General features: G+C 41.5%; 1 protein-coding gene across 1 annotated transcript in view; it reads left to right on the forward strand.

Moving 5' to 3' along the window:
* ARSG (arylsulfatase G) overlaps window positions 1-14,087 on the forward strand; it is a 109,080-nt gene that overhangs the window by 26,807 nt on the left and 68,186 nt on the right. The window contains exons 6-8 of the mRNA XM_044449510.1: window positions 365-561; window positions 4,014-4,094; window positions 13,972-14,080. Coding sequence (XP_044305445.1) covers window positions 365-561; window positions 4,014-4,094; window positions 13,972-14,080 — 387 coding nt within the window. The remainder of the gene's footprint in view (window positions 1-364; window positions 562-4,013; window positions 4,095-13,971; window positions 14,081-14,087) is intronic.

Raw genomic sequence — 14,087 nt, forward strand, 5'->3', positions numbered from 1 at the left:
GAAGCAATAAAGACTGATTTTGGGGGGAAAAAATCAGTCTGTTGCTTTTGACTTCTCAAAGGAGGAACCTCAGCTTGCGACAGCAACAGACTGGAGTTCCATAGCTAATGCGAAAAGGGTCTTGGTAGGTTGAAAAACGTTATATAGAATATATGTCTGTATATATAGAAAAAACTGGAAAAGAAACTTGTCCCAAGTGATTGGAGAATGGAAGCATAGCTGTTAGAACTGAGTGCTTTGGCAAGAAGAATGCAAAGTTTTTTTAAATTGTGTGAATAGGAACAGCTATGCAATCTCCATTCTGACCAAGCCAAGCCCTTCTCCACATAATTAACCAATGTGTGTTCCTCTTTTTTCCTTCTAGCCAGAGTGGCCACCCCTTCTTCCTCTACCTCGCCCTGTCTCATATGCATGTGCCTTTGGTTTTGTCTGATGCACAATGGAATATGACTTGGCAAGATCCATATGGAGCAAACCTGAGGGAGATGGATGTCCTGGTAGGACAGATAAAGGACAAGGTTGACAGCACTGCAAAGGAGAATACATTACTCTTGTTCACAGGTGAAGCAGTAAAACTCATACACTGTAACAAAGATTGCTTATTTTCCTGTGCAGCTTTCCCAGCAGTCAAAGGTTCAGCGTAGCTGGAACAAAATCTTTACAGCTAGGAATTCAGGGTGCGGGTTGGCAGCTGGAGCTGACATTGCTTTGACTGCCAAAGCTCCCACAAGTCACTTAGAATGGTCCATGTAAGGAAGTTGCATTGCATTGTTCCAGCCTGATTTAAGAGATGCAGGCACTAAATCAGAGGTTGAGGAGAAGACCCGCATCCCTGGGAAAGACTCTTGGGAGTAGCCTTTAACCCCCATCCTTTAACTGGAAATCTCATGCTCGTAGGAACTGATCTCATGCTCACAGGAACTGTTCATGGTCTCATACCCTTAGAAGGCAGGGGAAAGACTCCTGGAATGATGGTTTTTTCCAGAATCCTAAATTCCAACTTTTTTCTCCCAGAAGAAGTTGAGTAATTCAGAGTTAATCTAAAGGGAATGTTGGAAAACACACCCATCTCTAGATGTCTGCTTTTTATAAACAGTGCTGCTTTGTATTTCACTTTAGAAATGATATTTAAACTGGTGGGTCTATGTCAGCATTCCCCAACTCCAGCCTTCCAGGTCAACCCAAGCCAGCTCCCATCAAACTCAGCCAATATGGCCAATGATGTGGAATGCTGAATGTGGTAATCCAAAGTATCTGGAAGACAGACTGGGGAAGACTGGCCTACATAAGTCAGTTGAACAGAAGTTCCTGTCACTGAGGTTCTGTTTGATTAACTGATTGAAACATTGTCTCCTGTTTTGCCACTGTGTATTATCCTCCTATGTTTAATCTATATTAATGTGTGAAATCAGTTTTCTGCTCTTCATGAGGTTGCTAGTGGTCTCCCATCCAGGCGATTGGCCAGGTCTATAGGTGCTTATCTTTACCAGTGTTTTTGCACCAGGTAGTCCAAGATCATTCACTGTATCCTACACAAAACTTTTTGTTGAATAAGGTTTCCCTGTCCCCTCTTTTCTCCTATTACAGAGACTTGAAAAGGAAAATCAACTTGAGATTGTGGAGATAACTTTAAACCTTTTTTTTCATAAGACAGAATATAGAGCTGCTATATTAAATCTGTAGTTACCTTTTGCTGATGGCTTAACATGCTTAATTCTTCTGCCAAGCATCTGCTTACTTGAATCATGTAATAGCAGAACTGTAGATGAGTTTCAGTCAATTAGCAAATAATGCTTCTGGGTGGCCTTAGATTCTGTTTGGGAAAACCTTTTACAATATATGTAATTCAAATGGCATCAAGGGTCTCCCTTCAGCAAAGCTAGGTTTCTTACTTTTTAGAATACAGAATACTTTGTTATTGTTGTTCATTGCGAAGTCGCATCCAACCCATCAGGACCCCATGGACAACATTCCTCTAGGCCTTCCTGTCCTCCACCATCCCTCGGAGTCCACTCAAGCTCACACCGACAGATTCAGTGACTCCATCTAGCCACCTCATTCTCTGCCATCCCCTTCTTCTTTTGCCGTCAATTATTCCCAGCATTAGGCTCCTCTCCAGGGAGTCCTTTCTTCTCATTAGGTGGCCAAAGGATTTGAGTTTCATCTTCAGTATCTGGCCTTCTAAAGAGCAGTCAGGGTTGATCTCCTCTAGGACTGACCGGTTTGATTGCCTTGCAATCCAAGGGACTCGCAGGAGTCTTCACCAGCACCACAATTCAAAGGCCTCAATTCTTTGGCGCTCAGCCTTCCTTATGGTCCAACTTTCACAACCATACATTGTAAACAGAATACTAGCTGCATGTATATTATGGAGAAGAATGTGACATGCTTGGATAAGTCCAGGCTGCCTCTTTTTCATAGGTTCATTGCAATTATCAGCATTCCATTCTGGAAACAATCTAAAACAGTGGAATTTGGGAACTGGCTCCCTTCAGGGATAAATTTTGTCCCCTGATTAAAGTACAAATTCTTGTTAAAGATGAACAAAAGTTCCACTTCTAATGAAGTCATCCCCCTCCCACCGAATGACAGCAACTAATGTGTGGCTCATTAAAATCTAAGGCAAACTATTCTTTCTTACTGTTCTGTTTCCTGCCTGAGTCACTAGAGTGGAAGGCTAGCTAGACTTCCTTCAGCTTGAGAAAATGTGTAACTTTAATTTGGAGACACCAGTTTCCACAGGGTGGAGAAGGTAGTGACTCAGATCCCTTTGAAGACTCTGGACAGTCACACTTATGCTCAGGCCTGATTATACCCTCCTGGAAAACCAAACATGCTTGCAGAAGCATTTGGTTCTCCCATTGACCAGGCCTTGTTATGCCTTGATCTTCACAGGACGATGGTCCCTACCTTCCATTCAGTTTCTCTGTGTCCAGGAAGCTGTAGTCAAAGAGGAGGATCTCTCTCGTATTAGCCTAAATTAACAGGGAAGCATTTAGGTGCTTTCATACTATAATTAGCATACTAGGTAGTACACATTCTCTCTCTTAAGTTACCACAGTAGCATGGAAATTTCTACAGTTAATGTTTTTCTGGTCCTTTTCTTTAGAATTGCCAATGTAGAATCTGCTCATTAATGTCCAACCTTTTCTGCATTGTTGATGTGTGAAATTTTCAGGCCACATTTGTGATGGAAACTTTGTGATAAAGTCTGGTTGCATTACCAGTGTGAAAAGGCGAGGAATTAGTAAAGCTTTTCAGGTGTACTACATCTTTAATTAAAAGTTTGGGGGTTTTGCAGTTGCTACCCCATTTCATTATTTGTTGTTAACTGTGATCAGGAATTAGCAATGAATGGACTCTAAATTGTCTTGGTGGAATAGTCATCCTTAATTGCTCTAAGTGCCTCATCTTGGGCAAGAGGGAGTTAGTTACCCCACCCCATTTTTGTGTATCATGAATTAGGCCAATCCCTCATGACAAAAGGAATCCCCTCCCTCTTGAAGCAACATTTTCAGGGTGGATACCGTACTGCCTTTCTCCTTTGTTTTTGCACCTTGGTATAAACCATTTTGGAACAGATCATCAACTCTCCATATTCATTTATTGGAAGTAGCTTTACAAACTGTGGCCTGGTTCTCATTTTATGACAAACTTGAGTGTGGGTTGCCATGTAAACCCTTTGGTTTATTTTAACAGTGGGTTATTAAGCATAAGCTAAGGAAGAGAAGCCATGCTTTGTTTCTGGGTGTGAAGTCTGGTTTGTTAGTGTCTAACATCCCATAGTTAAGCTATAGCACCGGGTTCACTTGTGACAACAACCCACAATTCAACAACGCCTATTGTTCAACCTGTGTTCTGGGTTGTTACATTCAAACCAGGTCATTGGTGACCTTTTCAAAGAATCGGGGACTCTGCTCTGTCTTCCTTAACCATTGTCATTACTAGCCTTCTTTGGAATAAAATATACATTCCTGTTCTGTTTTTCAACAAGATGTTCTCTTTCCTCCTAGGAGACAATGGCCCTTGGTCTGAGAAGTGTGTGTACGCGGGAAGTGTTGGTCCATACACTGGGATGTGGCAAAGAAAAAGAGGTAACTTATTTGTTGTGTAAGGGCAGTTTGTTTGTAAGGCATGTGTTGTAGATACTATCTTTTTTCCAAATTCAGACAAAAACTTGAAAGTTGAGCTGTGTTCTTTAGGTCTGATTGTTCCTTATTCATGGACTCTAGCCCTGTTGCTGTGAAAGACTTAGATGCGTGCCACACATTTTGCTTGCGGCCCTCCAATAATGTAACTTGTACATGTTGATCCTTTCTTACTGTCCTTTCATTCTATCCTTTTAACTGTCATTGATCCAATTTAAATGGTCTCCTCTAAGTTTCCTACCCTCCATCTGCATCCTTGCAGAGTGTTTCTCCTCCAGCAATAGCAGGGAGAGGATTTGGAGAAAGCTAATGTGTCATGCTCTCATTCACCTTCTCAGATATTTTCAGGCAGTAAGACATTATGTTCCTCCTTTATGTACCCATTCTGCAGTCTTTTGCACTTCAGACACAGCCTAAGATATTCTGTGGTGAATTGCAAAATGCAAGCATGGTATGCATACCTTTTTCAGGAGAAAAAAATCCTTAATCCAAGGACCTGGAATTATTTTGCTTTGAGGAAATAGTCACCATGGGGGTCTTTATATTTGTTTGAACCCTCAAGTTTCAAATTTGCTTATAGTAAAATGAATACTTGGTCCGTGGACAATTTCTACCTTAAATTTATAAGCAGTACCACTACACTTTCAGCAGAGATCCTTCTGCTCAATAGTGCTAGCTAAACTCCTAGTGCTAATTTGGATGCAATTGTCAAAGTTCACATTCTAATGGACAGTGCATCCTACTTTTTAGCACTTCAAAAAGACATATGTTCACAGGGGGAGACTGATATTACCAGTTAGTAGGTCACCACACAGAGACACTGACATCTAGTTCTACCCCATGGTGGTGGTGTCTTAATGGAAAGTGCTTCTACTCACACAAGTCAAGGTACCTAGATTTGCTGATTCCCCACCCTATTCCAGCTGTTCATGCCATGTCTACCTTTGTTTCTGAAGGTCCCCCAGTCCACAGGAGCGGTTTTTCTGGGGCATTCACAGATACTGGCAAGTTGCACAAATGGAAACATTTTCCAATAAGGCAAAGTTCCCACCAGATGCTTCTCTCTCTCTCTCTCCCTCCTCTCCTTCATCAGAGTTTAGAATTGTGAGATAGATAATTTGTAAGTGGCATGACTTTTTCTTTGTGGTTCAGTGCTTATGGCTGTTACTGGGGGGAAATTCTGTCTGTACATTAAGCAAGGAATTACCTATTTTTAAAAGAAAAGGAAGAGGTGGGGGTCTTCAAGGGGATTGTGAGAGGTTTTGCACACTGGGTTGCTTCTCTGGAACCTGCAGGATGCTGCAAATTTGCACTCTTTCTCCCATAAAGAAAAGGCAATCCAAGAATTATTTATTTTATTTATTTTTATTGAAACTTTTTCTATGCCATCCATTACTGAAAAAAGTCTCTGGATAGCTTACAAGGAAGGAAACCAAGAAGAAAACCATAACAACAACACGCAGCACATTGCATCTAAAATAGTAATAAAAACAGGATAAAACCAATTGTTAAACTACTGGGAGAATAAAAAGGTCTTCACCTGATGCCAGAAAAAATAGAGCGACAGCACCAGGCGATCCTCCCTGTGGAGCATATTCCACAGTTGGGGTGCTACCGCTGAAAAGACCCTTCTCCAAGTAACTACCCTCCTAATTTCCTTCAGAGAGGGTTCCCAGAGAAGGGCCTCTGCCTCTGGGGGTGGGCCTGCACAATAATGGAATGTGTGTAGATGTAGACTCACTTTTCTATGGAATCACTGAAAAGAGGACGTTAAAAGATACACATGTGTCCTAAGCAGAGTTTGTAAATACTGCTGTGGTGCAAACTGTCTACCTGCAGTTCTGACAGAAACTAAACCTGGAGATTTAAACTAGGGATTAGTAGGGATTTACCCCCAAATGGTTTTGTTTATTTTATTTATAAATACTGTTTTGTTAAAGTTTCCAAAAAAGCTACCTTTGTTTTTCATTTTTTAAAAAAACTCTCATTACAAAGACCAAATCAGAGCTGCATTTAGGTTTCTCTCTTTCAGTTCAGCTGGAAGAGCATTGGGCAGTGGTATTTATGCTGAGGTAGGCAATGAGAAGGAGCTTTTTCCTGGTTATTCTTCTGTTTATACTTGGCATATGTATGCATGTGTCATATTTCCTCAATTACTGTTTGGGAATAGAAGCAGCAGCTATTTCCACATCTGCTTCCTCTGTGTTTCTAAATATAGAAAGGAATGGCCAGACATGTACAATAAAAAGCTCTGCAAAACTAATAGTTTCAGGACATGCAGTCTTTGTTTTTAAAAATCCTCCCACAATTTTAAGTGATCAACTTTGGTCATATGATGCAACTATTTAGGAAACTTAGCCATTTCCTAAATAGATACCTTCCTATCATTTTTTTCTAGTTTATATAAAGTAAAATGTTTTTTTGTAGCAAGCATAGAGATAGCCAGTGGTTATGGTGGCTTTAAAAATAGATTGCACAAATTCATGGGTGGCGATTACCGTAATGGCTCTTTGTCACCTCCCAATTCAGAGGACCCGTGCTATTTTAATACCAATTGCTAGGGCTAAGGAGCAACAATCAGGGACAGCTGTTGCCTTCATGCCCTGCTTCCCAGAGCCATGTGGTTGGCTACTGTTTGGAAACAGGATTTTGCAGACCCTGAGGTCACCAGGACTCTTGTTATGTTCCTACAACCGGTTTTGGGAGTTTTCAGTCCACCTGTAATAATCAGGGACGTTTTAACAGGAGGTGATACAGATTGATTGCTTACTTGGATGTGTGTCTGAATCTATACTATACTGTATTAAAGATTGTTGTGGCGGCGCCAGGCAGCAGTGGTGATTTCATTTATTTAATTTTTACACTGCCCATTAGCAGAAGCTCTCTAGGTGGCACACGACCATTTCTTGAATACAGTGAAAAGAGATACAGTAAAAAACACAGATACAAGCACGGTATAAAATGTCAGTATACAAACTTAAAGGAGGCTAAATTTTGAATGTACAAAATTTAAAACAATATAAACATTTAGAACAGAAAGTAGACCTAATTAAAACAGATGATATAACCATCATGGGCCATTAAATTCCTAGGAATAAAGGACAGTTTTAACCTGACACTAAAAAGATGATAATGTTGGTGCCAGGCGGCCCTCAGTGAGGAGATTGTTCCATAACTGAGTGGCAACCAATGAGAAGGCCCTCCTTCTTGTTGTCTTTTTCTAGGCCTCCCTCAGAGTTGACAATCGCAGGAAAGCCCCAGATCCAGATTATAGAGGCTGGGTAGATTGAGGTTGGGAGATGTTAAAGAGGAGGGTATTAGAACCATTATTTATTGCTCTGTGCTAGATGTTACAGTAAAACCTTGGATTGCAAGCATAAATCGTTCGGGAAACATGATTGTAATTCAAATCACTTGTATATCAAAGTGAATTTCCCCATAAGGTTCAATGTAAATAAGGTTAATCCGTTCTGTAACTTTTTTTTTTAATCACAAAATTTGAAGCGGGTGGGCTCGGCGGGAGAGACGATACTGTACTCACACCTGCAGCGCGAGAGAGGTACCCGCACTCAGTTCTGACGTGACGCTCGGCAGGCAAAGCGCATGTAATACTCGTACTGCAAGACATCGCTCATTTATCAAATTAAAATTTAGAAAAACTTTTTGCTCATCTTGCAAAACATTCGCAGACCAAGTTACTCGCAATGCAAGATTTTACTGTATTTACTATTAATAAATGCATTTTTATATTTTAAAATTTGTGAGACATACTCTTATCTTAAGAGATTCTAAGTTTGCTGTAACTCATATCACATGCCACGAAGGGAAGTATGTCAGAGGGAGAAGATTACTGCTCCTATAAATTAGCTAGTGGTGGTAGAAGGCTATTCTGGGAGATGAATGAAATCTGGCTGACCTCTAGATGACAGAGCCTGGTGGTGGTGTATTAAGCTATAGTAATATATTAAAACAGAGCTGGGCAACTCCAGATGTTTTGCTGTAGCACTCCCATAATCTTCCATCCTTGGCTAGGCTGGCCAAGGATGATGGGAATTGTAAACCACAAGTTGCCCACCCTAGTATTAAAGGATTTGATAATGGTGGCAACATGCTGATACTGGCACCAATTGGTTGAGTTGCCTCCAGTTTTTATGGAATATGCTCTTGGGCCAGGCTCCATTTGCTGCCATTCCACCTGCAGTCACTATTTATTTATTTATGACATTTTCATGCCACACCCATTGCAGAAGCTTCGGGATGGCTTACAAAGAGAATAAATAAACATAGAATAACATTAAGAATTCGGAGTATCTCGACCATAATTTAAAAACCAATAAATAAAAACAACCATAGTCAGTGCTCCTCTGAGAGCTTTGTGATTGTGTAGCATGGAGTCATACAGATCAACTGTAAGGACAGCTGAAGCCAGATTATCTTTATCTACATTCTTACAGCATTGAAGGAAGAGTCACACAAACTTTGATCTCTTCAAAGAGTGGTTGAAGAGTGGCCTTGAAGCAAAGGAGTCAGTTTTCTCTGAAAGACTGCAAATCTCCCCACCAGTTCCTGTCAGTGGGCAGTGTCCTTAACTCCTGGATCTGGCAGCAGCTGCATAGGACTGGCTGACTGTGGGCCGGAAGTTTGCAGCTTGCAGTTTCAAGAGACCACCACAAGCTCAGTGATTATATGAATTAATCCATAATTCCTGTCAGTGCTCCAAAGAGTTCACAAGTCATGGTGTCTTAATTGATGAAGGATGTGGTCATGAAAGGAAGCACTCAGCTGTCATTCCCCCTGTCTCTAGGGCATTCATTCACACAGTCAACTTAGCATGTTGGTGAAATGAATGGTGTGTGATTGCTTCTTCATTGCCCACCAGCCCTGGATCTTCAAGTCTTAAGCTGATGCATTCCCCCAGCCATGCTCAAAGGAAACTGAGCCTTTTTCTTTTCTTTTCTTGTTTGTTGTCCTATATTCTTCTGAATTCTCAGGGTTGATAAGGAAAAAAATAACTGTATGAGCCGTAAAAGCAAACAGCAGGCTAACAGATTTGAAACACTAAATAAAGCACATTCGATGAAATATAGCAGATAAAAGAATGCACCAGGCTGGGTAAATAAAAAAAGGAGTTTGCCTGTTTGCAGAACAGCATCCCAGGGGACACTGGACTAGTCTTCCTGGGGAGAGTGTTCAAGGACATGGAACTAGGGGGAGAAAGGTTTGCTCCCCAGTCATCACCTGTCTTACCTCATCCAGAGGAAAGCCTTTGGTTACTCAGTGATTAGGAGGGCTGATGAAGGCAGCCCAAGAAGCACCCGGGTTCCAAGCTGTTGAGGGCTTTATAGGGAAGCACCAGTACTTAGAAATGAGTATGGAAACTGGTCAAGAGTCAGTGGAGTTGTTTTCAGCACTGGTGGGGTATTGTCCCAACACCTGGGCCAAGTTAGCAGCAACAAACCTTTCCAGGCAGTCTTCAAGAACTGTAAGCCCCATTTACAATGGCCTCAGAGTTCCCAGAGCCCAGTAGCCATTGCTGTGTCGTGTCTGTCCACAAGGGCCATGGCTTGCCCACTGGCTTCAGCTCTGAGTCAGTGAGACCATTTTTCCTATCAGTATCAAAGATGAATACAATTATCCCTAGGCTATGAACATGATCCTTTGGGGAGAGCTCTTGAACTGATTGAAAATTGCCTCTTGAAAAGATGAACCCACTTCTGGCTTATTAGGGCTGAACTGAAGCACTGAGCATTGGAATATATGTGTAACAGCAGCCCTTGCCCCAAAGCATCTTCATCTGTGTTATGAGAAGAACAGCATATATAATAGGTTTGGTGTCCTCCCTTCCACTGGTAATTTTCCATGTTTGACTTTTCCAAGGGGTATATTTGGGTTTGTTTCCCCCCTTCTGTACAAGGGAACATTCTGTTTCTGTTGTCTGTCAGATTTTCCCCAGAAGTCCTGGCCTTTGTAATTTAATACGATAGAATGCTTGCATAACATTTGATTATTAAAATAAAAGCCATGGGTATGTATTAGCTTTTGGATGTGTACTTCACTAAAGAGCCGTCTGGAACAAGTCCCTATTAGGGCTGATAGGCTTTGCTGCCCTCTGTTTAAGGATGCTGCATGGTGAGAAGATGGGTGTTGGTCAACAGGCTGTCCTCATATTGGCTCTTGGGGTTTTGAAGTCATTTGAATTGTGTTTGTTTCATTTAGTTCATTTGCAAAACAAAGGCTTTCCATTTAAAATGCAAGTTAGCTAATGAAATCACATCAGAAAGGCCAGACATCTCATTTGTTTCAGTTTGGCTGGATTAAAAGGGGTGTGTCAGGGCCCCAGGGCAGCTTTATCTAAACCTAGATCTGGAGGCTCCTTAGTTTAATTTTGATTTGTTGTGAGGTAGGTGTGAGACACAGGAGGAAGATAAAATTGGTTCACAGGCCACTGGTCGCCCTTCCCTGCAGAGTTGGCAAGACTAACTAACATTTGAAATTATGTCTACAATTTAGGTAACAGAGAATGACAAAACAGATATACAGGAGAGGAAAGAAAATGGGAGATGGAGGGGAGCAATTACCTAGGTAAGCTGGACTCTGAGGAGCTTTTAAGAATTGGTATGAAATTGTCAGTGTAGGTAGCATCAAAAGATGTGTAGTATCTAGTCTCTGAAGAGTTCTAGTACTACTTGATTCAAAAGTAGAGTAAGTCTCATTCAGAGTTATGCATTGGGTTATGGAACCCACAGACTAGATTTTAGTCAAGATGGGGATTATGATGAGGAAGTCAGACAAGGAGAGTTTTGTATTTGAATTTCTTGAGGCCAGGCTAGAGGAACTGGGTCTGATTAATAAGGTTTGCAGTGAAGGGATATTTGGAAATACTCAGGTAGGAGTAATTCAGTTATTTGCTCCCCTTATGGATCAAACAATGAAGTAACAGTTTTAAACTAGACAGGTCTCCTAGTTTGAAAGAGCCTATTGGCAAATTTAATAGTCATGCCCCATATTCCACAGGACTGGAAGAAGTGTAGTTCTGTGAAGAAGGCTAGGCCGCTCCAGTGGTGGGTTGCCAGCATTCCACCAGGTTTTGGTTCCCCATATTCTTACGAACAAACGGTAGCAATTAGAGTGGTCTAGTAGTCTTGCATAGTAGTTACCTGCTTTCTGTGTCAGCAGAGAGACAGGATGGATTCTTGCCACATCTGAAGTGAGGCTGCTTTCTGCAGTATGAGTTATTGTGGGGCAGCAAGCTACAGTGACAACCTGTGATTCATTCTAGAGATTGTATGATCCATGATGGATTGTCATGTTCAAATCCAGGGGACCAATTCCAACAGCTAGTGAACTGCATGGTGGAAGAGGCAAAACCTTTCAAAACCTCTGCTCTGCTTTGATGAGCTTACCTGGGCCATGGCAATTAATAGCCCCTCCACCAATTCCCAAGTGGCACTTTAGAGTAATCATCTCTGGTGTCCCCAACACAGACACAAAGAGGGAGAGAGATGTGTAGAAATGTCTTCATAAATTTTTTGGAGGATCAGTCTTTCAGAGGTGCACAAATATACATTTACAGTCATCTAATATAGGAAGTCTTGTCTAGTTAATACCCTTATCAGTTTCAGCTGTTAAAGGGAGCAAAGGGGGTGGTAATAGAGATGGCAATTGACAAGACCTAACCATGCATTGGTAAAGGTTAAAAATGTGTGTTTTGTGCACATTTGCCAAACTGTTAATTGAAAAGCATTGGTAAAGGTTAAAAAGTACCCCTTTAGCAATGTAATCCTCAGAATTTCAGGTGTTGAGCTTGACATTTTCAACACTTTCTAGAGTCTCCAGCTGCACCAGAAAGGAGAGAGATTAGCTCCTCCATTTTCACAGCTGCTTTTTGGAGCACTTACTGCTGTGGTTACTGTAGCTCCCTGACAATTACATATAAACAAATCCTGAAAAGGCAGCTGAGTGGGATGAACTGAATGGGTCATGTGGGAATGGGTGGATGTAAGCACCATTGATGCTGGCACCCAATTTTCTCTGTCCTATTCTGCTGCCTCCTAATAATTTTTTAACTGTCTGGAAAACTTGGATATTTTTCATTGGGAAATATATGCACATTTCACGGCTGAGAAGTAAATGGAGGGGAAATTGTATTTAACAGAAACTTGATCTGCAGACATTAGTAGCCAATAGTGATGTTTATCTTCATGGTGTGAGGAGGAGTAGCTTCATCTATTGATTTCTGCACATCAGGATGCCTCTGCAGGTACCTGAACAGGCCATGCTGTTGTATTGCTTTAGCCAAGGTGAAGGCAAGGTTTCAAGGAAGGACAAACAGAGGACACAGTGTAGCAGGTGATGGAACAAATCCCTGGAGAGCCACTGCCAGTCAGAGCAGACAGCCCTGGGCCTGATGAACAAACAGTCTGACCTGGTACAAGACAGCTTCTGATGTTCCTATGCAAGCAGATGTAGGGGAAATTGCCTGTTGTGTCAGCAGGAGGAATTATTTTTAAACAAAGGAGCCCTGCCAGGTACATAGTTACATAAATGTTTTCTGCAATTGCAATGCAGCAGAGCTCCATGTACAGATCATATCCAAATCTTCTACAAACAAAACACAGACACACATATGTCCATCTAGCCCCAGAGGCCTAGATTTATAAGCAAAACAGAATTGGCTTGAAATCAATGAAGAGTATTTCCTGTGTGCTTCCTATTCTTCCCATGGAAGATTGAAATAAATATACTTAGTGAAACAGGAACATTGTGGGTGTTCAGCTTGTGAAAATAACTGTACAGTTTACAGTTCATACAAATACAGTAGAAGACAGAGGCATCTTTCCTTAATCTTAAAAAAATCAAAGGTATGGCATATGTTCCCATCCCATTGAGTCGGGTTTTTTTGTTGCTTTTTGGGAACCACAACTCTTACCTCATGGTTTGGTTTTCCTATGGAAAGGAATGCCCACCCATCTCTCTGCACCTCTTTGATTCATTAGTGGAAACAGCCCCCAAGCTATGCTTTCTCTGCCTAGCTGAGGAGGGTATGAAGAGTCAAGGCAAGGGGATCTTGCCAGGTGTGGCCTGAGGCAGGCCTTTCCATAGTCCTTCCCTCAGCCACAAGTCAGAATTTTAGCTGGTCATGCAGTGAGTTGTGAGTCTCAACAGAACGCTGCAGTTGCACTTCCTCATCTAAACAGCCCCATGCCCTCTTTTGGACATACTAAGCTTTTATGGATACGATTTAATATAGCATTTCTTATATGCAAAGTCTTTTGCCTTGTATGCATTCACAGCTGTTGCTCAAAGAAAGTCATCTGCAGATGGGAAAGTGGAGCTGAACACTCGTGACTTAATCTAGTTCAGACATTGCTACAGTGATTGAAATCAGGCCCAAGTTTAGCATGCCATGTACTGTTTGACATCAGCTTCTTGTAACTATCTATGAACTTCAAAGGTACCCACATATAGGATAAATTAAGAATATCCCAGATTCAGTGTTGAATTTGTCTTGTATTGTGCTGCTGCCAGTCCTAATTAAATTGAGGTGGTGTAGAAAAAGGTAATTGTGATGTCAGTAGGACTCTTATGCTGTCTACGTTATTGCGCCTGGTGTGGTTTTTGTTTATTTACTTTATCTTGCACGTATTTGCATCTTCCTAATGGACTGCTTTGCCCTTACTTGAAGAAAAGCTGTCTTTCTGGCACCAGGTGATTGCTTTCTTTTGCAATCATTGGACTGTAAGATGTTTAGCTTGGCCAAAGGGAAAAGCTTCTGACAGGGCAAACCTCTACAATTTCATTTTCTCTTATTTCAATTTCCCAGGTGGTAGTTCAGCCAAGCAAACAACCTGGGAAGGGGGACACCGTGTTCCCATGCTGGCCTATTGGGTGGGGAAGATCCCAGCAAATGTGACCAGTCCTGTGATGTTGAGGTAGGAA

This window comes from Varanus komodoensis, unplaced genomic scaffold (genome assembly GCF_004798865.1).
Source record: "Varanus komodoensis strain SLA01 unplaced genomic scaffold, ASM479886v1 scaffold59_1, whole genome shotgun sequence".
Classification (NCBI taxonomy): domain Eukaryota; kingdom Metazoa; phylum Chordata; class Lepidosauria; order Squamata; family Varanidae; genus Varanus; species Varanus komodoensis.